General features: G+C 41.5%; 1 protein-coding gene across 8 annotated transcripts in view; it reads left to right on the top strand.

Moving 5' to 3' along the window:
• The window catches only part of LOC104926799 (pleckstrin homology domain-containing family A member 5), a 93,270-nt gene that overhangs the window by 44,850 nt on the left and 22,540 nt on the right, over nucleotides 1-25,880 (top strand). For 6 of the 8 annotated variants that reach the window (XM_019254459.2, XM_019254460.2, XM_019254457.2 and 3 more), the window contains 8 exons: nucleotides 3,482-3,582; nucleotides 5,178-5,293; nucleotides 5,628-6,746; nucleotides 15,747-16,033; nucleotides 17,016-17,254; nucleotides 20,793-20,876; nucleotides 23,206-23,325; nucleotides 25,629-25,682. In XM_019254459.2, the coding sequence (XP_019110004.2) occupies nucleotides 3,482-3,582; nucleotides 5,178-5,293; nucleotides 5,628-6,746; nucleotides 15,747-16,033; nucleotides 17,016-17,254; nucleotides 20,793-20,876; nucleotides 23,206-23,325; nucleotides 25,629-25,682 (2,120 nt within the window). The remainder of the gene's footprint in view (nucleotides 1-3,481; nucleotides 3,583-5,177; nucleotides 5,294-5,627; nucleotides 6,747-15,746; nucleotides 16,034-17,015; nucleotides 17,255-20,792; nucleotides 20,877-23,205; nucleotides 23,326-25,628; nucleotides 25,683-25,880) is intronic. The other 2 variants (XM_027272494.1, XM_027272496.1) reach the window with 2 other exon arrangements.

The raw sequence follows: 25,880 nt of genomic DNA on the forward strand, positions 1-25,880 counted from the left end.
TCAGTGTATGAATGTGTGTGAATGGGTGAATGAGATATGTAGTGTAGAGCGCTTTGAGTGGTCGGAAGACTAGAAAGGCGCTATATAAGTACAGTCCATTTACCATTTACCATTGTCTTCCTGGAGGATAAAGCACTGTCCAATGAGTTTGGAGCCATTTTCCCAAACTGCCATCAGCAGTCACATCATCAATGAAGATGAGTGAGCCAGTTGGCTCATACAGGCCCGGGTCATTCCACTCTGCTGGTATGCTTAGAATTTTGGAGACTTCCTCCTCGCTTCCACATTTTACTTTTGGCATTGCTCTAAAACAGATTGATCTTGGTCTCATCTGTTCATAAGACCTTTTCTCAGAACTCTGCACTGCAGTCTCTTTGAAGAGCTTTTCATCAGACTGCAATCTGGCCACTCTGTTTTTGTGGCTACTATCAAAGATCAAGTGTCCTTGGCCAGTTAAAAGTAGTGTCCTTGTTTTCCCTCGCAGTTGCGACGCCCACGCTGCAGCACCACTAATTTCAAACTTTACGTTCACAAAAGCTCATCTGTTCCTCCTCCGTGTCTCCTAAAGCCTTGAGAGAGATTTCCCCATCTCCATAAATTGACAAATTAGCCGCTCCCAGAGCGCAATCAGCAGTCGCTTTCATGACAAACCCAAGGGAAAATTGGATGTTTATTGGCTTAGCCAGCCAGGGACGAGACAGAGGCGGCGTCCTCGGGAAGGACAATGACGTGCTTGGCTTTCCGATAATAACCTCCTTTTTTTTTCCTATTTTCCTCCTGCTTGCACTTTACTCTGTCACTCAGGTTGGGAGGTGTTTGTAGAGTTTGCAGCTGTATTAATTCTTTTTGTAGGAGCAGGGACGATAAACATGTCTCCTGCTACAAATCTCATCTAGATGAATTCATTGGTTGTGTTTACATGCGCTCAGATAATTCCTTTATTACCAGAGTTACGAGATACAATGATGATTACAGCTGTCATGTAAATATAAGGGAGCAGGTTATCAAAATGTGTGGCAGTACGTCGATAAGCAGAGCTGAATTCATCCTCAGTGAGTCAAACGAGAGTGGAAAGAGCACTCAAGTTTCACAAAGTTTCACTTTGTGTGTCCAAAGGTTAACAGGATATTAGATCATATTCAGGATACAAAGCACACTCATAATATAGACATTTATAATGTGTATGATATTGCATATACAGTAACTGGCTTTGTTTCAAGAGAACTCATTAGAACAAAATGGTCATCTGTTTACACTTGAAGTTGAAGTAGCCTCTCAAATACACTCATTTGAATTTGTAATGTTTCCAACTTCCTGTAAATGTGTACCCTGCGATTATTTCCTCATGAATCTATAGGCTGAAGCTTTTACTGAGTGTTGTGCTTTTACAAACAGGAATAAACAAATACAGAGCGATGACCCTCCATTTGAATTCAAACTGGATGATGAATTGACATCATGGCCATGGTCAGTGGACCAGGAACAAAGCAAACGTATAGACAATACTCACAAAAAAGTTTGGATATTTGTCTTCTGGGTGAAATTTATGGAAAGTGTAAAAAGTTCATGCTACAGTGATATTATATCATGAAAGTACCGGTAGGGCATTTAAGTAGAAGCATGCAATGGTTATTTCTTCATCTCAAACTATTTATTGAAAGAAAATATGACAGCAGTGGTGGGCTGATGACACTCTGTGACACTCAGCGCTCAGCGGTAACTTCCCTCTGAGTACTTCCTGTTTGAAGCCTCACCCTGACCAGGTACTGCTGATGGATTGTTGGGTGTCGTCTTGGTGTCAAACTGTGAACAGCGTGATGATGAAGAGGACTGTTTAAATACAAACTGTCACTGAAGCAGAACATTTAGTGGAACATTCATGGATCAGACTCTTGTTGTGATTTTTGTGGTTAATCACCTTGTTAGAGAACAGCATGTTATGCAATAAGTACTGAAACATTGAACAGTTGGACATGTGCATTAAGAAGTTTAGAGAAGGTCAAATGAAGTTCACCTGTAAAGGTCCGAGTGCATTTTGAAATTTCATAGGAAAGCCGAATATCCCAAACTTTTTGTGAGTAGTGTATTTTAGGTGTATAACTGATGTTGTATGGTGAAGCAGACATTACACTGGATATAGAGTGGAGCTCTAGATGAGATGTTTTCAAAGTAGGAGCCGGGTTTCCCTCAAGGCGGTCGAAAGAGTTAAATTTTTGCAGCAGTGTTGGGCTGTTTTGGCTCGATTGTTGAGTTTCTGCAAGATCAAACAGAATAATCAGCATCCAGGAATTGAGTGAAACTAAGCAAGTAAATTAAGCGGGGTGAGCGAGCACCTTTTTCTAAGCTTTTGTCTGAGAAAGGCAGAACAGTCTCTTTCGCACCGAACCTGTAAAAAAAATGAGTCCTTATTCTGCATTAAATTAAGCTATAGTCTTAATCTAAAGATTCACAGATGCAGTATGTGATATTTAGACATGCTGTTTGCGTTCAGGAACTCATCTGAACAGACAGTTCAGATAAGTTCATGAAGTTTTCATGACAGATCTGCAGCCTCCTCAGACCTCAGAGGACCTGCTGAAGAATCTCGAAACGTCAATCGTTCAGAAAAAGCCTGAAAACACCTACTTGCACCGCAGTGTGTACCTACAGCATCTCTCTGCATGCCTATTACTCATTCCCTCTCTTTCTTGCTCATTTTCAGTGTGTGTGTTCTCTATCTCAATAATTCAGCAGCTAAGACAGGGCTGGAGGAGCTGCAGGAGCTGCAGAGCTCACCGTCGTAGGCTGGGCTAAAGCAAACGGCAGCACAGGTTGCAGGTTCAGCTGGTGCACTAACTCATGTTTCTGTGCTGCTTTTTAGTTCTAAACCTGTGAGCTCCCATCAAAACAGCATTCTGATATACAGAGCACACAGAGGCGATGGAGCGATGCAGTTATTACCATCCCAACATGATCCGGCTCTGATTGTTTTTGAAAGGCTGTTTTAAATGTGGCATCAATAAATATTTAGTTGGAGAGGTTGAGTGTAACGCAGTCACGGCTGCACTTCACATCTTTTGTGCTTTGCAGCTGCATCGCTTCTGGAATTTGAAAGGTAAAAATCAAGGATCTCTTGAAAGTCTGTCCTCAGCCGTGCAGCACAGACAGGGAGGGAAACAAGATCGTAGTTCATGCAGAAGGCTCGTAAGGACGTGCGATCATCTCTCTGTCTCTGTCTGCTGTGGTGTGATAAGCCTCAGTGGGTTTTGTTCCATCATCGTCTGCTCACCGTTTATCACACCGTCAGCCAGATAATGCTAGACCTCCATGTTGTCAAAGTCAACACACTCCAAAACCTCAGCACAAGTCGAGGAACAAAGTCATCACTTCCTCAATCACCACCAACAAAGATACCAGTCCAACCTTCTGATGCTTAGTTTACTACAAATGTCTATTCTGTATATGTTGGCATATGATTATTTCTCTGTCTTCCTTGGTGCAGATGAGAAAGAAGATAGCATCCTGGGAAGTATCCTGCTGCCCAGTTTTCACATCTCCATGCTGTCAGTGGACGATCACATCAGCAGGAAATACGCCTTCAAGGTAAAACACAAGAGTCTATCTGAAAGGTCACTTTTCTGGATAGGTTCTTAATGAGTCGTGATGGTGATCATTAAGCTTACTTAAGTGCCTGAATGTCTTTTATTGATTCCTGTTTACAAATAACAGCTCACTATAAGAATGCTTTACTTTAGGTAGTAAGTAAGTTACTCTGACTGTGACAGAAGCAGCTGCTACTTAAGGGAAGGGCTGGTCCCACGTCCACGAACATGTGGCAGTCAGAAATGTTTATAATTCTGTCTAATAGAATTATAGATATTCTTTAAATATGGGGATACTGTCATGTTCTGTCCCGGGAGAGACCAAAAAAGAGAGCTGAGACAAGTTAGATCACGGTGTGAAGCTGGTGGTGGTAATGTTGTTAGGGTTAAGGAAGTTGGAGAAATCCTCAGACAGAGCCCTATTTACTATTTGCTTAATCCAACCATAAATCAACATTTAATCCGTCTGTGGCTCCATGTGGAAACTATTACTTGTGGGCATAACTTGAGTTGCCAGATATAGCGAGGACAGGTCTTGAGTTTGGTTTGAGGATCGATGGTACCCAAACCTGGCAACCTCCCTGTATTTATGAGTCTTCACTGCATTCACTGCCCCAAATAAGTTCCATCACAAGAGTCACCCTTAAACTACAAATTGTTTTCATGTAGAGTTAAAGAAGAGAGAGCGTGAGCTGTTGACGTGTTCGTAGGTGTAGTTTGAAACTTTGTTTACCCCTCTTTTTAATCTTTATGCTAAGCTAGGCTAACTCTGTTTCAGTAAAGCTCCATACTTAAAGGTCCAGTGCGTAGGATTTAGTGACATCTAGCAGTATAGTTGTTGATTGCAACCTCCTGGCCTTACCTTTTTCCTAGTGTGAAGGAGAAACTACAGCGAGAGCCAGTGTTTAGTTTGTCCATCCCTGGCAACTGTAGAAACATGGTGGTTCAACATAGAATATACCATGGAAATTGTCTGTAGATCATTTTAAGGTAATAAAAACGCAACAAGTCTTATTATTAGGTGATTATAAACAAATTAAAACATAGTTATTGATTTTATATTCTGTGAAAACGGCGCCCTAAATCTGACACACTGGACCTTTAACTTCCATCTTCTAATTTCATAAAAAAGACGAATAAGCAAAGTTCTATTTTTAACTGAACTTGGAGCGAGCATAGTTTCCTCTGAGTTTGCATTCTGAAAAGTGAAGAGTGAGGATCTGATGATTGGAGCTACTTCACAGAGTCTCATTAGTACACATACACAAAGTAATCAAACACACACTGTACACACACTGGAAGTTGTTAGTCAGTGTCACTTTTATTTATGCAGCTTTACCTGCCAAGATCCACAGAGGAGCCTTGAAGACTTTCACACTTATGTTTCACACATAGAGAGGTTGACAGAGAGCACACACACACACACACACACACACACACACACACACACAATCATACTGTACACAAACACACCCTCTGCCAACAGGCATGATGTAAAGACTCCCTGCTGCTATCTCAAGGTCGCCATCCAACTTTTGACTCTTGTTTCTCACATTTCAGTTTTATCTCCTCCTCTTATCTCCCTCACCCTGCCAGGCCACTCACCCCAACATGCGGACGTATTATTTCTGCACTGACACAGCCAAAGAGATGGAATCCTGGATGAAAGTCATGACTGATGCTGCCCTCGTCCACACCGAACCAACCAGAAGGTAGGTATTCACTACGAGTTGGGTGGAGGGCGAAGGATTGATAAGTTAGCTTCTCTCTTAGTGAGACTAAACACATTGATACACAGTCTTCTGTTAGGCTACAACCCTAACTCTAATAGCCATAATTCTTCACTGTCGTGAATCCAGTACTCAATGAACCCAGAATCACTGTGGTCTTGCGGTTTCGTGGGTTTCTGTCAGAGATCAGGAACTTCTAAGAAGTGGAAGGCCAGAGAGGAAGGGTGCCAGAGAAACACATGACTTCTGACACTTGAGTTATCTTTGCAATCTCTTAGAAAACTCTTGCCTTTAATTACTTTTTCTTTCATCACAGACTGGATAAGTTGAAAGTGGACCAGCGGACGCCTCACGAGTTGAACAACTTACTCAACCACAGAGTCCTAACCCGACCCGAGATCCAGAACAACGAGCGCAACCGCGAGCCTCTGCGACAGCACTCCTTATCTCGAGTTGACGACAAACGGCAAAAAGACATTGAGAAACACAACGGCCAGAGAGAGCGTGAGTACTATACGTTACAGAGGGACGGGGAGAGGTACTCCCTGAAGAAAGACGGCGTGAGCTACACGGTTCAGAAGGACGGAGACAGGTATCTCCTCCACAAGGACGGGGAGAAGTACCTGCTGCGAAAAGACGGCGAGAAATCTGTGCTGCAGAAAGACGGAGACGTGTGTGCCATTCACAGGGACATGGAGAAGTACGCTGTTCAAAAAGTGGATGAAAAGTACACAGTAATGCCAATGGAGGATAAATATGCTCCATCTAAAGATGGAGAGAAGTACTTGCTCACGAAGGATGGTGAAAAATATGCACTGCAGAAAGTAGGAGACAGACACACACTCCAGAAAGACGGACAGAAATACGTTCCTCAAAAAGAAGTGAAGAGGCAGCTGTCATTAAAGGAGACAGAGAGATACAGCACGATGAGTGACAATAAATATGGTACTATACAAGTTGTGGACAAATACGGCACTGTGAAGGAAGTGAAGAAATACAGCACGCTACGAGAAGGAGATAAATACGCCACCCTCACAGACGTACAGAAGTATGCTACGGTCCGTGGTGGAGATAAATACGGCTTTCAGAGAGACCCGAGTGCAGAGAGGACTCTCACTAAAATCAGCAGCATCAAGCTGCAGCCGGCACAGGCCGCCGCCATCGCGGCCGCGGTGTCCGCGTCTCGCCAGGGCCAGGCCAACCTCAACGTCCAAAAGCCTGTGCAGGTCAACGGCTCTGGATCCACATCAGGGGAGCAGCAGACTGGGGACTGCAGCCCAGCAGAGGTGGACGCCAGCCTGGCTGGGGGTCCATTAAAGTCCCCTGCTCCAGTCCAGGAGCCGGAGAGAGGACTGTCCAGGACCAACTCCATGCAGCAGCTGGAGCACTGGGTGCGCACACACAGGACGAGAGGACCGGATGAGGAAACCAGGAGGTGAGACTGACTGTGTGTGTGTGTGTGTGTGTGTGAGAGAGTGTGTGTGTGTGTGTGTGTGTTTGTAAGTGTTGTTTGTTGTTAAAATCATTTGGGTTGTGCATACATTCAGAGCAGATCCAGCACTGCTGTGGTTTTGCCATTCATTTGAATGGGGGTCGTCCATTTTGGCTGCAGCGGTGCAGTCCACAGGAGTGTCCACCAAAAAACGCAACAACCTGCGGCAACAAGTTGAGCAAGATCCAACATTTGGGAAAACACAGCCCAACATCACACTGTGCCACCAATCAGACCAGTCAAACCTCCACAGTCAGCCTGAAATGTTCTGACTTTTATTTCATGCACCCAGCTGACTCCCAATTTATGCTGCAAAATAGTGGCACAAAGAAGTTTAATTTGTTTTGGAGACCGAGCTTTGGTCAAAGCAGCTGCATTGATAAAGCCGGGTTAATCAGGAAAATAGTTATTTCCTGGTTTTTATTATTAAGTTATTTCCAGATTCTGTCTGAAGGCAATCTTAATCTGAGACTCAGCCTTTTTTAATCAAAGAAGGCCATGTCCATACATCATGGTTCACTTTCCTACAAAGGTTCTGCATGCTCAAATGTTATGCCAAAACACACAACACAGGACTGGAACCAACATTCATTCATTCAGGCTGACTTTATGTCATGTAACTTTGTTTAGTTATGTTCGAACCAATCAGTAGCTAGCGACATGTCCACCCTGCTGATGTTATTTTCACTGGGAACAGTAGCTGTAGTAGTGGTTCATTGAATATGATTTAAATCTGCAATAAGTGATTTTCTGGCCACTGTGGGGCAGAAACAAGTTCTAAACACACTGACATATCATTATAGTTTAAGCTCACAACTGTGAACATTAATTATAGAAAAACATCATAACTCATCCATGTTTGTGTACACATATATAGGCCTTTGCAAATGTTGATTATATTATTTTGATCAGTTCTCAAATTGCATTGTCGCAAGTCATTAACTTCATGATTAGCTATTACTCATAACATTGCACTTGTAACTTGTATGACACAGAGAGAGGTTTATGTGCTGCTGGGATCTATAAGACACAATGAGAATAATGAACTCTTTATATACAGTATATTTAAAGCCCACAAAAATCCATATCTGCAATAGGCTAACTGTTTTTGTCAGGACACCGGAGGCTTTCCGTCCCCCTTTCCACTCAGCAGCTTCATTTTGTGGTTTTCTTTTGATTTATTTATGTTTGTATGTAAAGCGCTCCTTTTAACCTGAACAGAAAACAGGTCTTCAATACACATTACACAGTTTTCAACTCTACATAGTCATTTGTGCACAACTTGCACATTCTTTTTCACTACAACCTAATGGCGACCTGTCATCCCGACAGGTGCGCAAGATTTAAAACCTTTTTTTCAGCTCTGCTGTTCCGTCTCCCCCCCTAGTTCCCCGTGTATCATCCTCTGTCCTTGCTCTGACCTTGAGCTGAAAGCTTTCTGTGTCACCACAGATGTGTATCTCATTTGGGGAGTGCTGGCGTTTAGCCGGTGTTTAGCGGGCTGTACCGAGGAACGCAGCGGAACAGAAGTGCAGAGGGCTGATGTTTTTGGTTTGCTCTCAGCGCCTCCGCTTCTCCTTCTGCTGCCATGAATAAGTCATGGAAATGAGACTGTAATGAGAGCAGAGAAAGCTGAGCTCTGCTGAGCCACATTTGTCATCTTTATCAGCACTCAGCGCAAAGGAGGGAAATGGAGAAACTTTGTTGTAGGACTGATTGTTATTGCTGCGAACAGCGAGTCCTGCTTCTGCAAACAGCCAAATTATTTTAAGTGAGCAGAGTCGTGCATAGTACAGTGGTGATAAGTGATAGAGACGATTTGCAGCATTGTTAGTGAGTGTGCATGTGCAGCCTGACATGTGTCTTCATTTATTTCCTTTATCATTCCTTGTTATCATTCCTGTAAGTAGTCCTATTATGTTACTGTCTGACACCAATATAAATGGTGAATTTATTGTGTAATGTGTAATGCTTCCAGTAATATTGTAAATTATCTTCAAATAAAAGTCAGGGGGTGTCTAGCAAGAGTACAGAGTGGTTGCTAATAAAAACACTGAAGGGGTAAATGACCTGTACTATAATGATTCACATAATAAATTCAGTATTATGTTCATAACGTCATACTGACTCTGCAGCTCAGAGTTGCTCTACCTAACAGAAATATGACAGTTTTATTCACCTAATATTTCCAGTCCTTTCTACTTTTCCGTTTCTGCTTTTTACATCTCAGCATGCACTTCCTGCAAATATTTGCACAATAAAAAGGAAAGAATTAGATATGCCTGCAGAGTTGGTGGAACTGTTCAGCGTGAATCATCTCTGTAGGAAGTGTTGAGTTCTACTGACTAGTTTAACGGCAATACAGACATGACAAAGCAGAAGTGGAAAAAAACCTGATGGGAGAAAACAGGATTTCCGTTAAAAAGAGAAACTCAGAGCAGCAAGGCGGTGACTGCGTATGCGTGACATCACCTGTAGGTTTCTGAAGAGCTGAAGAGCTCAGAATATGTCACCATGTTGGCAGTCCCGTCTCTTCGACCTCCTGGCTAATTGGAAAATCTGCAAAGACATGGATCATTTGAGGCGTGCTTGACACCTACCTGTCAATCAGTGCATTCACGCTGTTAATTCTGCATAACTTTAATATCATTTATAATTTATAATAACCCTTAATATCATCTGAACAGGTGAGTTGTATATAAATTCACCCTCAGTACAGTTGTCATGAACGGGGAAATTAGCTACAGAGACCAAAACTGTTTTTTGTACCAGGCTGTAAACATGTTTATTTCTGCTGTGAAGTTGGACATTTGGACATGGGGACTTATGGAGACTGGCTCACTTCTGGAGCTAGCCTCATGTGGACAACAAGAGGAGCTGCCACAGAGGTTGCTGCTTGGTGGTGACGTATGGGCTGATAGAATTAGTACTGTTAAATGTTAATTATGCAGAATTGATCGAGACAATTGGTGATGATAAAGAAGGTTTTAACTTGGCTCGAGAACAAGGGAAATTATTTGAGAACCAAAGTGTACAGTGATGTGTAAATGTAACTTCACCACTCTGGTTTGATTTTGGTTGGAGTTTTAGTTTGGATATCATCAAATATTAAACAGTATGATAAACCATTTTACAGAAGGAATATGCTCTTTCCATACAAATCAGTGCACACAGTGTCAGTACAGCAGAATGTATCGCACTGCATGTTGTAAATTATTACCTATTATTCCGTAATCAGTATTAATGGCTTTAAATTGTAGCATATCTATATGTGTGTTTTTAATATGACTCTATAAGGCAGAATGCATCTGCTGTACTGTCAGAAAGGTTGACAGACATCCAGAGACCAGCAGTCTGTGGAGTGTCTGTGAAGAAGCTTTTGCATCCAAATGGCTAATTAATGATTCCTGGATATTAACTCATAATCTTGTTAACTCTGATGTTCTCCAAACTTGGAAAGTGTTCAATCTGTTTCATTGTATTGGTGTCAGCGAGAAAATCCTGTTTTTAGTGTATGACGCAAAAAAGAAAGAGTTGGAAAGGGGAAAAAAAATCAATAAACTCCCCTAGAGCACAGAAGTGATGTATTTTGCAGCTCTGATGTCCCCTTCAAAGGCCTGAAAGGAAGCAATGTTCCCCTGTGGCTGACTGGGTTAAGATATGTCTTCCTTTCAAACTGGTTCATTAAGTTCTACCATAGATACAAGCTCTTATCATACCTTAGGTGAAAGACAATCTTTAAATACATGTTGTAGTTTGACCAGTTATTGCCATAAGTATAGTCTCAAATGTATGCTTTTTCATTAAAGTGACACTATATTTATTTGATATGAGAAAGGATTGGGTGTCGGGCATGTTCTCACATGTGTAATAGCTGAATATGGTCATGGACAGTTTACGTCGTCATAAGTCTTCAAGGAATCTATGCAAGCCTTCACAGACATCAATGATGATGAAACCTGGACTCCTGTGGTTATGTGTCCATGGTGTATTATTTGAATTTATGTTGGAGCACATGTTCAAGTGCAGTTTGTGTGGTCTGCATGCATATATCTTGCAGATGTCCACACTGACCTTTATGGTCATGGACACGTGATTGAAATGGACATCCCGTGGACCATTGTACATGTGCAAATTTGTTTAGTTTTATACAGAATTGATATATTTATACATAATGCTGGTTAATGCAGGTTTTTTCCAAAGATCAGTTGATATTTAAGTTTCATAATGTTTAAAAGTAGGCGGCCGTGGATGTCATGGTGTTCCATAGATAGGTGTGGGCGAACTAGTTTTTACCACATCTAAAGGGAAATGTCTTTAACTGTCCTGAACTGCCACGAATCAATGCATGGTCAAAAGCCCGCCATCATAAAGTGGGGGCAGATGTGATGAATCATGCAAATGGGGATAATAGCTTTCAGACATTTCTTTAAAGTCAAAGCTACAGCTCTGCCTTCTTTCACAGCAACAACCTGACCAATCATTGAGTGCAAGTGTCAGCTTCAGAAAGACTTAAGAGTAATAACAGAATGTTATCTATCTGTGCCGGTGACTATCTATGAGAAATAATGACAGAAAAATGCCCACAAGAACAGTGAAAAGGGTCCCCAGACTAGTGCTCTCAGGCCAGGTATACAAATGTCACTGCACTTCAGACCGAAATGTCCTTTTAACAGCACTGGTCACGTAACATAATTACTCTTAAATACTCGTTCTACTGTCACACCGCTGCATAAGGAAAGTGTAGGTTAATCTTTTGTCTGTACAGGTTTATCTGTAGGGCTGTATAGTTTGGGTGTAGGTGCACCACAGCTTTAGCATTCATTGTTTACGCATTTGTGTGCATAGTAGTGCTACAGTGTTCTACATCTGGCTAACGCATTCCTGCCAACTCAACTTCTAATACCCAATGGTTCTTACCACTGATACAATATTTACAAAGTAAGGTTTTTTCAGCTGGGGAAATGAAATGGAAAAGGGTTAGGAGGATTCAACTATGGAGCCACTGCAGCAGACAAAACCATATAATACCTGCTAGGACTAAACCAGATTGAGAAGGACTGCCTGTTAATGTGATAGCTGATAGATGCATTGATGGTGGGGTGAGAAAAATGTATCATTATTTTGAGTTATTCTTTTAAGTTCATGGTAATGTATTCAATAATATTCAGTTTCATTTTATTTATATAGCACCAAATCATTACAGAAGGTATGTCATGACACTTTCCATATAGAGCAAGTCTAGACTGTGCTCTTTATGTTATTTACAGAGCCTCAACAACAACCACCATGAGCAAGCGCTTGGTGACAGTGGCAAGGAAAAAGTTCCTTTAAGAACCCGACTCATGAGTAGATGAAACTGTGAAATTGTTAATGTTTAATAACGTTCATATGAAGTAGGGGTTGCTCACATTGGATTAAAACATATGCAGGGCCGTGTTTTGTTCTAGCATGTTCATTGTCATTGCATTGAAATAGTAGTGTAGTGTATCTCATAAGCCATGACACAAAGTTGGGAAAAGAAAGATAAATCAATAAATGTGCAGACATGTTAAACCACCAGGATAAAGCGAAATAAATAAAAATAAAAATGCACAGTCATGGTTTAGGCCTTCACCTCGCCTGCTCATTGTTTAGACGGTGCAGATCCGGATGTTAGCTTGTCTCTCTTCTGAATGCAAAGGTTAAATGAGATGAGCAAAGCCTGCAATGCTCTATCCATCCAGGTGATGAATGGTGATAGCAAGAGTGACGACGACCATAATATATCTCCCTGTGGACTTATAAGGTCAAAGCCACAGTCCAAGAGAATGGAGGCGTCTATTTTATGATTAGCTTCTAATGGCTATAATGATAACAAGCTCCTTGTTACTCGTGTTCTCGGGTCAAAGCGAAAGTGAAAGTGAAGAGGAGTTCTGTTAACAAAAGTAGTTTGATAATTAAAGGCAGTCAAGCGCACCATACATGTCAAGGCGCACACATACTGATAATTAAGCTGGTTCCCATTCAGTACACCCTGATTAAAAGCATTGATTTAGTGGCTGCAGGGTAACAGTGAGTGCAGGGGTTTATGTGGAATGTATGTAATTGAATGAATGCCTCTGGCCCTTGCTCTTAACTTGCATTCTTCACTGTATCAGGTAAATGTGTGTGCTACATGCAACTGAGGCTTGAATGTCAACAATCAAACCTGCAGGTTTAATCAGCTGCTGTCTGCTGTGTTTTTTGCTAAGGAAGACATTTGAACCAATCACCATAACACAGACATGTTTTTACGGTAATCTCATCTCTTGCTGCTTTCGAGACAGATCTGGCCACTGTAAGATTCATGAGTCACGGATTGGTTTACAGAATGACTCATTCATTTATTCAGTTATTTGCACATTTATTAGTTTCTGCAAAGTTCAGTTTCTGCAAAGTTCAGTTTCTGCAAAGTTCAGTTCCTGACGCCATCATCCTGTGTGACAAAAGAAGGAAAAATCTCTGCTACTTAGTCCTTTGTTCAGTAACATTACTTTCTGTCTGAGCTGTCTAACATCACAGGAACGTGGTCTGGGTCCTGTGGCTCTCACCACTAAATTCCTGATTATTAGTTACTTTTTATTTTTAGTGATCAAGGAAGTAAATCTTCTGCTTTGATTTCTTTGCTCTGTGAACTGATAATCTGGTAGATTATTCGGAAGTGTTGAATAATCATGCCAACAAGGGCTGGTTCCATAACACCATGCAACCAGGAGCCACTGGGGTTAAACACCTCGATGCATCCTTGTCAGGCATTTGATTTTCATCCATGCTTTTTGCTTTCCAGTTCAGTTCCATTGTATTTAGATAAGTGACTTCTCCTTGTGGCACTCTGTTTGGAGGGCCTCTCAAAACCAAGAGCAACTCCAAAACATGCAGATGCATTTAAGGGTCTAAGGACAGAGGGTGTCTGTACTGATTGTAAAGCCCTCCGAGGCAAATGTACTTTGTGACTTTGGGCTATACAAATAAAATCTGATTTGATTAAAGGATAAGTTCCAGAATGAACTGATAATATTTCAGTGACAAGGTCAGTGTTACCTCACAAAATATGTTTTTGGACATAAAACAAGATGGATGACCATATTTGATGTTGGACACTTTTGACTGAAAGGTCAAAGAGCACCTATATTCCACTGAACCACAGCAGAATATAGGGATACGATCAAACGTGAACTTACAGTTGACACCCAGGATGAAAATACCCATTTGAGTCCTAACCTGTCCTCTAAGGAGATAGATGACGACAGAGCCTTGAGTTACCGTTGCCCTCACTGAACATTACAGGAGTGACAAGGTGATGGAGCAGCTTATTGGAATGTCTTTTAGCTTAAAGAATCAGTATCCTGCTGAAGTGTCCTTGAGCTGGCACTGATTCAGGGTCAGATTCAGGGTTATAACTCTACTGAAGCTCTACAGTTAAGGTGCTTTCCTGGAAATCGAGTATCCGGTCTGGATATTGGATTTTCTCTGGATATGACTGCTCCCCAGACAGGCTGTTATTTATAAGTGTGTATTGAACATCACGAGGTTATTATCAGTGAAATAGGGCTGCAGATTGTCCACAGTGAATATGTTTTTTTCCTAATGTTTTCTCACTCTTAACAGTCTTCACTGCACCACTGAGTTTTATAAAATCTCCAAGGACCATGTATGTGTATGTGCGTACTGTATGTGTTCTGCTACCTTCAGTCTTTGCAGAGCGTTCAACAGAAGCTCCAGTGCCTCACTTCAAAGCTACCAAATGCCTTTCTGTTTTGTAGCGTCGAGGCTTTTTGATTTGTCTGTTTGTCTTCAGACTTTTCAACTGTGTATTCAAGACAGTCTGGTGTTTTCCTGACCTTGAAATTCTCTCTGACTGACTGTGGGGTATTTTGGTGCAAAGCTTGGAGAGCGCACAGTGCAAACAGGTGGAAGGTTCATTGAGAAGAGGCAGCGCAAAGAGATATTCGGTGGAAATTTGCAAATAAAATAGACAAACAGAAGCATAAAAAAGTAACTATTAATGTGATTAAAGCAGGAACACCAGTATCAGTATGTGTTGTCCACAGCTGCTGCATGAAAAGCTTCTCTTTCACTCCATTAAATCCCTGCAGCATCTGAAGGCAGCGTCAAACATATGTTGATAAATCTGCAGCCTCTGATTGGAGCGTCGCATCATTACACACAACCGTCCACTGTGTTTACCTTCATTAAATTATGTGCAAATGACCCCAGGCTGCAACAAAAGAACCATTAATCCATTTATTTTATATATTAGTGGTCCATAATTTATTCTTGAAATGGCACAAATGCTGCTGTGTCACATTGAGATATATGACAGAATAGCACCGGAAGAATACAAATCATATATGTATGTATATATTTCATTTGAAATAATTTGTTTCAATAATGACTGTACTAATTAACTGTTAAAGTAGCCACACTCTGGCTGCAGATCTGTGGTGTCTCTCTGCATCATTCAGATAATAAAATGATTTAATAGTTTGAGAAGCAGATTCTTTATTTGTTGAGGTGTTGTCTTCATCGTGCATCACTGTGATTGGTTTAGCTGTTTCAGAGTAATGAGACCAGTGATGTGACTGGCTCGGAGTGTGTATTCCAATTCTCTCAGCTCTTTTGCGTTTTCCGCTGCTGCACCATCCATAAACTAAAATAGCAGGTGAGCTTGGAGACACCCACACAGTGTGTGAGCCCTAGACCTACTTCTTTGCACTTTGCGAGATTAAAATCGCATATGGCAGTCCGCTCAAGACAGATACCAGATCCTGTTCATGAATTCACAACACAAACAACAAAATGACTGGACACAGATCAAAATCTAATCTAACCTCTGACCTCCATTTAATGGGGGGGAAATAAACAGTCCGTGGTGGTTAGCGAGTTCTTCTTTCTCATCACTTTGTCTGTTCTCTCTTGCAGTATTACGTCCTATCAGACCTTACCCAGGAACATGCCCAGCCACCGTGCTCAAATCGTGCCCCGCTACCCGGAGGGCTATCGCACGCTGCCCCGCAACAGCATGGTCAGGCCCGACAGCATCTGTAGCGTGGCGGGCTCCGTCTATGACAGGGCCCTCCGTCCCGCGTCCACCACCACTGTCACCACGGCGGAGAAAAGGAGGTCGATGAGGGACGACACCATGTGGCAGCTGTATGAGTGGCAGCAGAGGCAGGCCTACTCCAGGCAGAGTCTGGCACAGCCAACAGGTACTGACAGATACTTCCTGTCATACAGTATGAGCGGCGACGAGTGTTCGGAGGCACACTGGCTCATAGTTAGCCTACTCATCATGACAAATCAAATTCAATGAAAAGTCATGGGGCTTTTTTTTTATGCCATGTTAGTTATATAGCCTGGTGCTGTCCAACAATTAGAGATTAGGCCACAGCAGCCTCCAAAATACCTGAACAGCTGGATACAGATCTGAGTTTTGCTGCCAGTTTATCACATAGAAAAAAAGAAAAGAACCCCTGCAGCCTAAAAAAAATCATTTTCCCCGAAGACGGAATTTTTAAACCATGAAGGTTTAATTTAGTAACACTTTTTATGTGTTACATCATCTCACTGTAAAGTCAATGGGACACACTGGCGGGTCCAAGGAGAGAAACTGGATCCTCAACAAAGCAAATTTGGGGCCCACAGTTCACCTGCTTAGTGTGTTAACACCAATAAAATGTCTTGAGTTTCAGTTAGTTTGTGTATGTCAAGAATCTTTTTCAGGAAAGGTTTATTTTCTTGTGACTTTCTCATTTGATTCCACTCAGCTACTTTGCACTAATTTGATTAAATCTTTCATGTTTCTGTAATAGGTACTCAAAACTGTATTTTTAATAACTAAAATGAAAATATCACAGGAAGCAGATTATCACAAATGAAAGTGCCGTCCAATTAAATCTCTCCATTCTCCACCTTCAGACAGTAAAACAAGTCATTTCTAAAAAATTCTCCAGGCTCTACCACCAGGCGTTTCTGTACAACTCAAATTAGGAATCTAATTTCAAACTACTGCATAAACAAAAGGATTTTTCAGAAGATATTTTTTAATGTGCTGCTGCAGCTCCTGGTGCACAATAACCTTTCATATGTCTCTAATAATTAGGTTTGTTTGCAGGATGACTGCCACCATCATTACTTGTATTAGTGTTACAAAATAATCAGCCTAAAAGTGTTATGTTGTTCTCCTTCCAGGTGTTGGTCATTATGGCACCCTCCCCACCACAAAGACCATGGGCAACATCTCCGAACACACCGTGGCGCACTCCATCCCCACCTCGCCGTCTCACGGCTCCCTGGCTCTCTACAGCACCTTCTCCCCTCCTCGCCAGCAGGTGGCTCACAACCCCAACAGTACCCACTCTGAGGTGTCGTCACCTGTTTTCAGGGGGGACGCAACGCTGGACCATCGGCACAAGACGCAACTTGCTAAGGTAGAGGGCATGACACTGGAGACTCAAATCATATGACACTTTTATAGAGCACATTTCATACAAAAATGGTCGTTAATACAGGGGAGCTGTTAGAGATTGTTAGAAATATGAACTGTGAGGAAGTCACTGATAGTAGTCTAGACTGAAAAGTGAATAGAACCTTAAAATCTATTCTGTCGTCAACAGGCAGCACATGGAGAGATTTTAGTTTTTATGTGCAGGTTGGCCTGTTCATCAATGACCAAATGTTAGTTTGTTTGATTGAAATTGAGGAAATCTGGAGCTACTAAATCACTAATTTATGACTGTGGACGGACCTCAGATCATCAGATGAAGCAGCAGTAGTTGTGTAGAGTTGTGTGTCATCTGCGTAGTGGTGGAACCATATGCCACGTTTTCAGATAATAAAACCTAAAGGCAGCATGTACAGGCAGAGAAGAATGGAGGTCTTCTATCCCAACAGTTAACTAACATTTCGTCTCACCCTGGAAGACCATCACACCCTTCTTCAAATATCCCCCTTTGCAAAATTCAAAACTAATCCACTTTAACTATTCACAAAGTGAAACTATGTGACAATACAATGTATTTCCTGTTGCTACTTCAAAACAAAAGTCTCCATGTGATTTTCCAATGGATTGATTTTAATGTGTCTTTTAATCTTGTTAGTGTAGATCGACAGACTGCTGATCACCACTTTAGCAAATGCAGAAATAAAACGCTTAAGTACGCAGCATCTGTAAGTCTTGTCCTCAAGACAGTTGGATGGAAAACAGGTATACTTCCCTTTAGATGCCAGTTCATCCTGACAATCACAGAGCTTCGATGCAGATAGAAAATAGCTTGAAGTCACACTCTCTTTGCAGTTGTGCCACTTATCTTTCCATCCAGAGGAGGGAAATTAGACAAAAAGCAGCTCTCTCCTATTGAAAAACATACTCACACTTGGCATCCCATCCCCCATCAACTATGTATGAGGTTGTCAGATTCAGTCCTTAATCTCAAGAGTCCACAGATGTTCCTTCTGATTTTTCCCATGAGCGTCTCCAGAGAGAGGCGGGCAGGATATGGCATTCAGTTTGCCATCAGTGGATGATTCTCACTTCAGTGGATGAGTCCAATCGTCTTGTCACAAGTCCAAAGCCCTGGTCCAATCTCTGTCCCCAAGCTGTGAGCCACACTGACAGCATAGATCAAGTTTGTGCTCTGTCTGAGACACACTAGACAGCTCACGTTAATACACCAGGCAACTCATGTTCTGCTTTGTATTCACAGTCAGAGAGAGGGGGAAGCCACTCAGAACACTGATTAGATTAGAAAACAATGAGCTGAAGTGACGTGCAATAATGTTCAATCTACGAAAGTGTTCCTCCAAGTGAATCTTTGCTCCATGGAATGACATTTTAGTCAAACGATCAGATCAGAGGAGAGAACTGGCAATTATGAAGCCTTGAAGTCAAACAAAACTTTGACAGAATTGTGAGATTATTAAATCTTTTCGCAGAACAAATCATCTTATTTCATAACTCTGAAGACGTGTCAACACAAAGAATATTCCTGAGAAAGATGGTTGTACCACAGCACACAGTAACTATATTCCAATCCCCTTCCCCCCACAGCTAGGTTGTTTTTATTTTGATTAAATAAGATAAAAATGCAGAAGCAGCTTTAACGTGTGTCAGCTTTATCAGGGTTTTATTTACAAAATATAATATTCATAACTATGTTTTCATTAGCTTATAATCACCTGAAAATAAGACTCATTATGTTTCTACATGTAGCCCAGAATGCACAAACTAAACAGTGGAGAGGGTGCTAGAAAAGGAGAGGGTGAGGCGAAGAGTATTCACTTGTGCAGCAACGTCACTGCTAGATGTCACTAAATCCTGCGCAGTGGTTTTTGAAGGCCTTCACCATTTCACCTCATGGTGTGCCTTATAGTACTGCATATTATTGAACAATGAATCAGTCCACAAAATAATTACCACACCGTGAACCTGGACCCGTACACTCTGGGTGGAGCACTTGTCAGCAGGTGTTTTATGTCACACTGGTGAAATGAATCGGCTCTAAGAGAAATGTTAATTTTGCGTTTGTTTTTTTGAGTTTGACAAAATGTTCTGCTTCAGTGTAATCAGTTCTTTCCAGCCCTCTGTGGCAGCTGAATTTAATTCCGTTGACATTAACTGAGTCCAGTCATTGATCTGTGTTTGCCGACGAGGAAAGCAGATGTTGGCAAATAGATAGCAGGATGGAGCTCTGACTGAATGTTTCCTATTGTCGTCTTCTCATTTTAATCATGCTCCTCCTTTGATGCAGCGATGTTCCTCTTGGTTACATCAGTGAATGAATTCAGTTAAAGGCCATTACACATGTTTCAGCTTGCATTAGCTAATTAACTATAAATCATGTATGCTTTCTATTCCAGCCAGTCCTTTTTTTTAACCATTGTCCATGCTATTCATTCATTTAGCTTTTTATCAAATATACTGTGGTGACACTCACATACATACATATATGCACTGTTTCCAACCAGTTGTGGATGTTAAATCAGGTTCTTTTGTGCATTAAGTGTGTGTAAAATACTTCTCACAGGTGTCCTGTGAGAGAAATCAAGTGAAGTCGGGTTCGTTCTTGTCGTGTTAAAGAGGCCACTTTAGTGTCGCTCTGACTTTGTGCTACAAAGCTGAACTCAGCATCAAATATTAATCCCGGTCTTTTACTTATTCAGCTGCAGAAATGTTGAGCAATCCAATCACTGATTTCTGAAATGCTTGTGTGAGTGTGCCTGTGTGCTGTGTGTTATCTGCATGCCGATGGAAGATTGGAGATTTGTGGACGATGAAGCCTGATGGCAACATGTAGAGACGCTAGCCCCGAGGATTCTAAATAGTCTCTTAAAACTACTTTACATATTTATTAACTCTATATTCTCATTCTTATTCTTATTAGTATTAGTATTTCTTTCCATTATAGCCTGTCAACGATTGTCAGCCCTTTTAAAAGATAAGCAGTTTTGGATTAGCTAACTATCAATAGTTCTGTTATTAATAGCATTACTTCATACTTTATTTATTTAATCACATTACATCCATAATAACCATTATTTTTATATTGTTTAGAGTTTTATATAAGTATCCTATTGTATTCTTTTATTTTGAATTGAATACATTGTAGGAGCTTATGGAAACACGGTTCACTGGGTGCCTGTTTGATTTCACAGCATGTGTCAATCAAGCCCACTTGAACATGAGTTGGGCTCGATATAGTCACAAGTGGATGTAAATATATGAGAATTCACTCAAACTGACTCATGAAATTTATATTCTAATGAGTGCTTTGTATTATAAAGGCATGTAGTGGGCATCTGTATCAGTTAATGAGGGGAAATCTCTGTTCTTCACACTACACCTACATTGCTTGAGTTCATCTCACAGGCTCGATTCAAGCGTAACAATGAAGATCACCTGAACTGAAATGGGTGAACTGTCTTCTTCTGTCAAATTCATCCCATCGTCATCTCCTCTCTCTCCCACAGTATGGCTACCAGCCAGACCGACGATCCATCGCAGCTGGCGTCCCTCCTCAGACAATCACCCCACAGTCTCTGCAAGGCAAAACAGTGAGTGTTACCTGTGCACCGTGTAGAGAATTTCAAGAGCACTCCGAAAAATGAAAGTCTCTACTCACCACTTGTTCTCAGCTGCCTCTTATTGCTCTTTTTCTTTCTTCTTCTACTCTCAGCGGGAATGTAATTATTGACAATGCCATTGTCTCTAATGACATTGCACGCAGACACACAGACACACATTGCAGCAGCACAAGTCAAATTGTATTCGCTCTCAAATTGAAGCGACGGCAGTCGAGAGCGAGGCCTGATATTTCTGTTCGAAACAAGCTGTGAGCAACACCGCCGTCGCTTTGTCGGCAGTCGAGTGCCTCGGCGGTTTGATGAAAAAATGCGCCCAGTAATTTTCCACGCGGCTTTTACAGTGTGCTGTTTTTGTCACAGTGACTGCGTTCCTTTATCCCTGTGTGACTAATGATGATATGCTGAGGGTGTGTGTGTGTGTGTGTGTGTGTGTGTGTGTGTGTGTGTGAGAGAGAGATAGAGACCTACAGTACCTCTGCTTGTGTTTGTGTCAGCAGGGCACGTGTTTGTGTACATAAATCTGTAATTGAATTACCCCGGTCCGCTTTACTGTCATCTAGCATGATGTTGGAACTAGATGGTGGGAACAACACGAAGATATTTGACCCAGACCGCTGATATGTAATAAATCAAACTGTTCACAGACAGTGGACAGTAGCAAAGTCATGAGGTCGGTGAAAGGCTGCCACATTTTCAGAAACATTCCCTGCACAGTCGACATATTATATCGACTTTTCTCCTGAAGCTGGAGATTTCCTAGCTTACTTAGCCTCATGGCAAATGAAAGAACCTTTTCAGAAGTGAAGGATTGTAACAGAGGCTTTCTGGGTAATTGTGCAGACAGAGACTTGGCCTGGGCCTTATACCTGTGCAGCCAGTTATCAGAGCCAAAGTAGAACACCTGTTGAGACCCTGAAAAAAAGCGTGAACTAGGCACAGATGTGAAGTAGTGCTGATGAGAAAATGTGCCTTCAGCCTGTTGGAGAAAATCTTTTACCTTTAAGCCGCAAAAATGGATTCTCTTCGGTAACCCGGAGGTAGTGAGCTGTGAAACGTCTGACATTAAACATTTCATATGGAGAGTGTGCCTTTTATTTTACACATCCAGCAGACGCAGAGCAGCATTAGCATCCATTTGGACTTGGTCACTAATTTAAGCCCATTAAGCTTTGTTTTGGTGTTCACCAGCTCCTCAGGAACATATAAGCTCTCAATGGATGCTGACTGAAGTAAAGCAGACTGTAGATTGTGTTCTGAGTTGTCATTGGGTTTGCACCCACAAGTGTCCTGTCTCTCATTGCACACAGCCATTAGAGGCAGTTGATATAAAAACATGGATAATTGCACCTTTAAAGTTCCCCTAATCAATATTTGTAAGGCTATCCATGAATCGAATGACAACTCTCTGCAGTTCTTCTGAGCTTTTTACAGTAATGGACTGTACTTATATGTTACCTTCCTAGTATTCTGGCCACTCAAAGAGCTTAACATTACACAGTCACCCATTCACACACACATTCATACACTAATGGCAGAGGCTGCGATCTAAGGTCCCATCTGCTCATGGAATGGATCAAACCAGCCGCTTTACCTCCTGAACCCCTTTTAGTTTTGTGTTGGTTTAACACTTCTCACCACAGGCAGCTGACTTAATGCTGCTTTGTATCTGCTGTATGTGTACAGTTTGTGCCTGTAAGGTTGTTGCGAAGTTCTTCTGCCCCCTAGTGGCCACGTAAAAATTGATCAGTAAAATTTTAAATCAACTAACTAGCTGATGTTTCTTTTATTTGAATGAATATTTGAAATGCAAGCCTCACATGTCCTCTCTGTGATTTCAGTCTCTCTCCCAGGCTTCCTTAAATGAGTAGTATCATGTAATTGCATCCTACTGGAGAAGTCATGTGTACAACAGGCTATCTATTGCATGCTGAGGTTTCTGTTCACACTGTTTCATGTGTATGTGCAATGTGTTGTCAGGTGTATCTTGCAGAAGAGATTCTGAATAAATAATCTAAACTAGATGTAAAAAGAACAAATGAAATGTCTGCCGTTGCAGTTGAACATAAGTGATTTAGTCATCAGCATATAATATAATCCTGCCTCCAGATATAAGCCTTGAATGCCTCATTTTATCTATAGGTCTATAGGGTTAGAACTTCTTTTATTTTGTTAAGCTGTGGAAGTAGTTTCTTTCCTCTCGAAGGTCACTGCATGATGTTTAATTTCAACCAACCAGTGGACAGGTGATGTTGATGTCGTCAGTGTGGCTCTTCTCTCCTCTGTGTGTTGCTCTGTGCAGCCCGAGGAACTGACCCTGCTGCTGATCAAGCTCCGCCGGCAGCAGGCGGAGCTCAACAGCCTGCGGGAACACACGGTAGCTCAGCTAATGGCCCTGGGTTTGGAGGGGCCCAACGCTAAGGTCAGCACTGTGTTATAGTATGTGTGTGAGTGCATGCACACATTTGTGCCAGGCAGACAAAAACTGTATTGTGTCCACAAGGGATGGTTCCTGTTAGTTTACTCCAAATGAAATTGCTTTTGGTGTGTTCTAAACAGATTATACTCATTAGAGCTCAAGCTCTTTCTTTTAGTTCAACTCGAGTGGTCCTCTACTTTAATCCAGACTGAACGCTGCAGATTGTGTACATTCATGGTCCACAGAGGATGAAACCTAATGGGTTTGGCAACTTTCACCTGACTTTTAGTCAGGCACATCCATCAGATACAATGGCAATGTAGTTGAGACATTCATGGTTCACAGACGATGGATTCTACTCATTTTGATGGTCCACTAACTTGTATATAGTGCCATCTACAGGTTGACATTTTCAGATAAATTTACATGAAACTTGGCAAAGATGTAGTCCACTACTACAGAACCATAAGAATTGACGATAAGAACAAGTAACACAGAAGTTATATTATTTTGACATCTCAACTAAATACCATTAATATGCAATAATACTAAAGCCCAACAGATTACAACAGATGTATTTTCCATAGATGAAACATAGATGAATTATTGGTGCCAGCTACAACAAACACAGTTGGCTGTGTTCACAAGTGGGAAGCCAGTGAGAGATGTGTCTGGCAGGTAAAAAGCATAATGCATCATGGTCAGCTGATTACACCATGTGTCTTGTAGGATGGACATGTCCACTGGTCCACAGTGGAGTTACAGTAGGATAAGTGTGCAATCGAAACGTATGGTCATACATTCTTTTCATTATTGATTCTTGAATCTGTCAGTCCTTTTCTGAATTCATTGATTAGTTGTTTGGTCCATAAAATGTCATAAAATAGTACAAATTCACAACCCAAAGTCTGTCTGTCATAGAGGACTAAAGAAAGGCAAAAAATATTCTGAGAAGCTGAAACATTTCTTCTTTAAAAATCACAATATCTTTTTTATGTCTTTTTGCGAACACCCCAAATTCAATTTCATTACGGAGCAGTGTTCTGGCATCAGCGTGAGTGCAGGCTGGTGGAGGTGTCATTTTGCTGGGGATTTTGGGGGACTGATGCGTGGATTTCTGGGCTTTCTTTTGCATCTGTGTATGTGTGTGTGTGTGTGTGTGTATTTGGCTGTGTGTTTTTGCATTGGGGGGCCCTGCTCCTGTCCATGCATGTCGGCTTGAGGTCTCTGTGTTGAGGGCTGGAGAGCATGGATGCATCATGGCTGATGCATCAAACAACATGGCACCCGTTGTCTCTTTTCAGCTTGATCATCATGTTTTTTTTTGTTTAATGTTCATTTTCTTATCAGTCCTTGAATAGCTTTTTTGGAAGTTATTTTATCATGCATGTACTGCAGGCATGCAGCATGTCTGGCATGCCAGTTTTCAAAACTGTGCAGCATGTTGTGTTTGACTGCTTGGAGAATTTTATGATTCACACACAGAATATGTCCAATAAGTAGTGACAGCTTATCTGCATGTCTTAAGACCTGGCTAGGATAATATATAGATATAAAGTGAGACTAGATACTGTATTATTTGGGGGTTTGGATGTATTAACATGGTGATTTGACACATTTTTACATCATGTCCACGTTCCTACTGGGATTTTCTTGGTTGTCTGTGTCTTAAATATCAGGTAGTAGCACTATGACTGCACTGTGTTATGAGCAGAACACGTCAGTGGGGAGGCAGAATCCAGCTGTATCTTCTCAACAGAAGATAAAGTCATGAAAGTCATGACCCCTTTTTCCTGCTATTATTCTTATGATAGTCATGGGAATTGCTGTGCTACCTGTGCTGTGACTTCCACCGGCATTGGTCATGTCACAATTAATAGTCTTATAAATGCTGGAAACACACTTTTTGCATCTTATATGAACACCGCTTGAATCCTATCACTGGACAGTGTTTAAAATTCAATCTACATATTGCACAATATCTGCTGTACGGCAGTTGCCATGACAAATTATGAGAAATTAACTATGATTCAGATGTGTTCAGGTCAACTAAAACATGTCCTTTGTAATTATTCTGATTGAAAAACATACAATGGTACATAATTAAATATGCAGCCTTTTTAATGATCATCACATTCTCCACCTTCTCTTTGTATGAGCTCTTCATTCCTGGTGAAATGTGCCTCTGACTCCCTTTTTCCCTCCCTTCCTCTGTCCTCTCCTGTCCACCTCGGTCCATCTTGACCAAACATGGCCTCACTTTTCCCTGATTCTGTTCTTCCTTCTTCTTCTGCGGCTTCCTGCAGACTGATGTTCTTTCTCATCACCTCCAGAGGAACCTTATTTACCTGGACAGCCAGGTGAGGACTTCCAGCCTTACTTCCGCCTATGTCTCCAAAAGTGCAAAACATAAAATTGAAATCAAACAGAACATTTTGAGAGGCACTGGAACGTTTTAACGCAGAGTTTTCCCTTCTTGGAAACTAGACAGCATACTGTACATGCATATACATTTATGATAATCTCTGTTCCTGGATTCTATTTCTGTCTCTATTTTC

Source organism: Larimichthys crocea, chromosome XX, assembly GCF_000972845.2.
Source record: "Larimichthys crocea isolate SSNF chromosome XX, L_crocea_2.0, whole genome shotgun sequence".
Taxonomy (NCBI): domain Eukaryota; kingdom Metazoa; phylum Chordata; class Actinopteri; family Sciaenidae; genus Larimichthys; species Larimichthys crocea.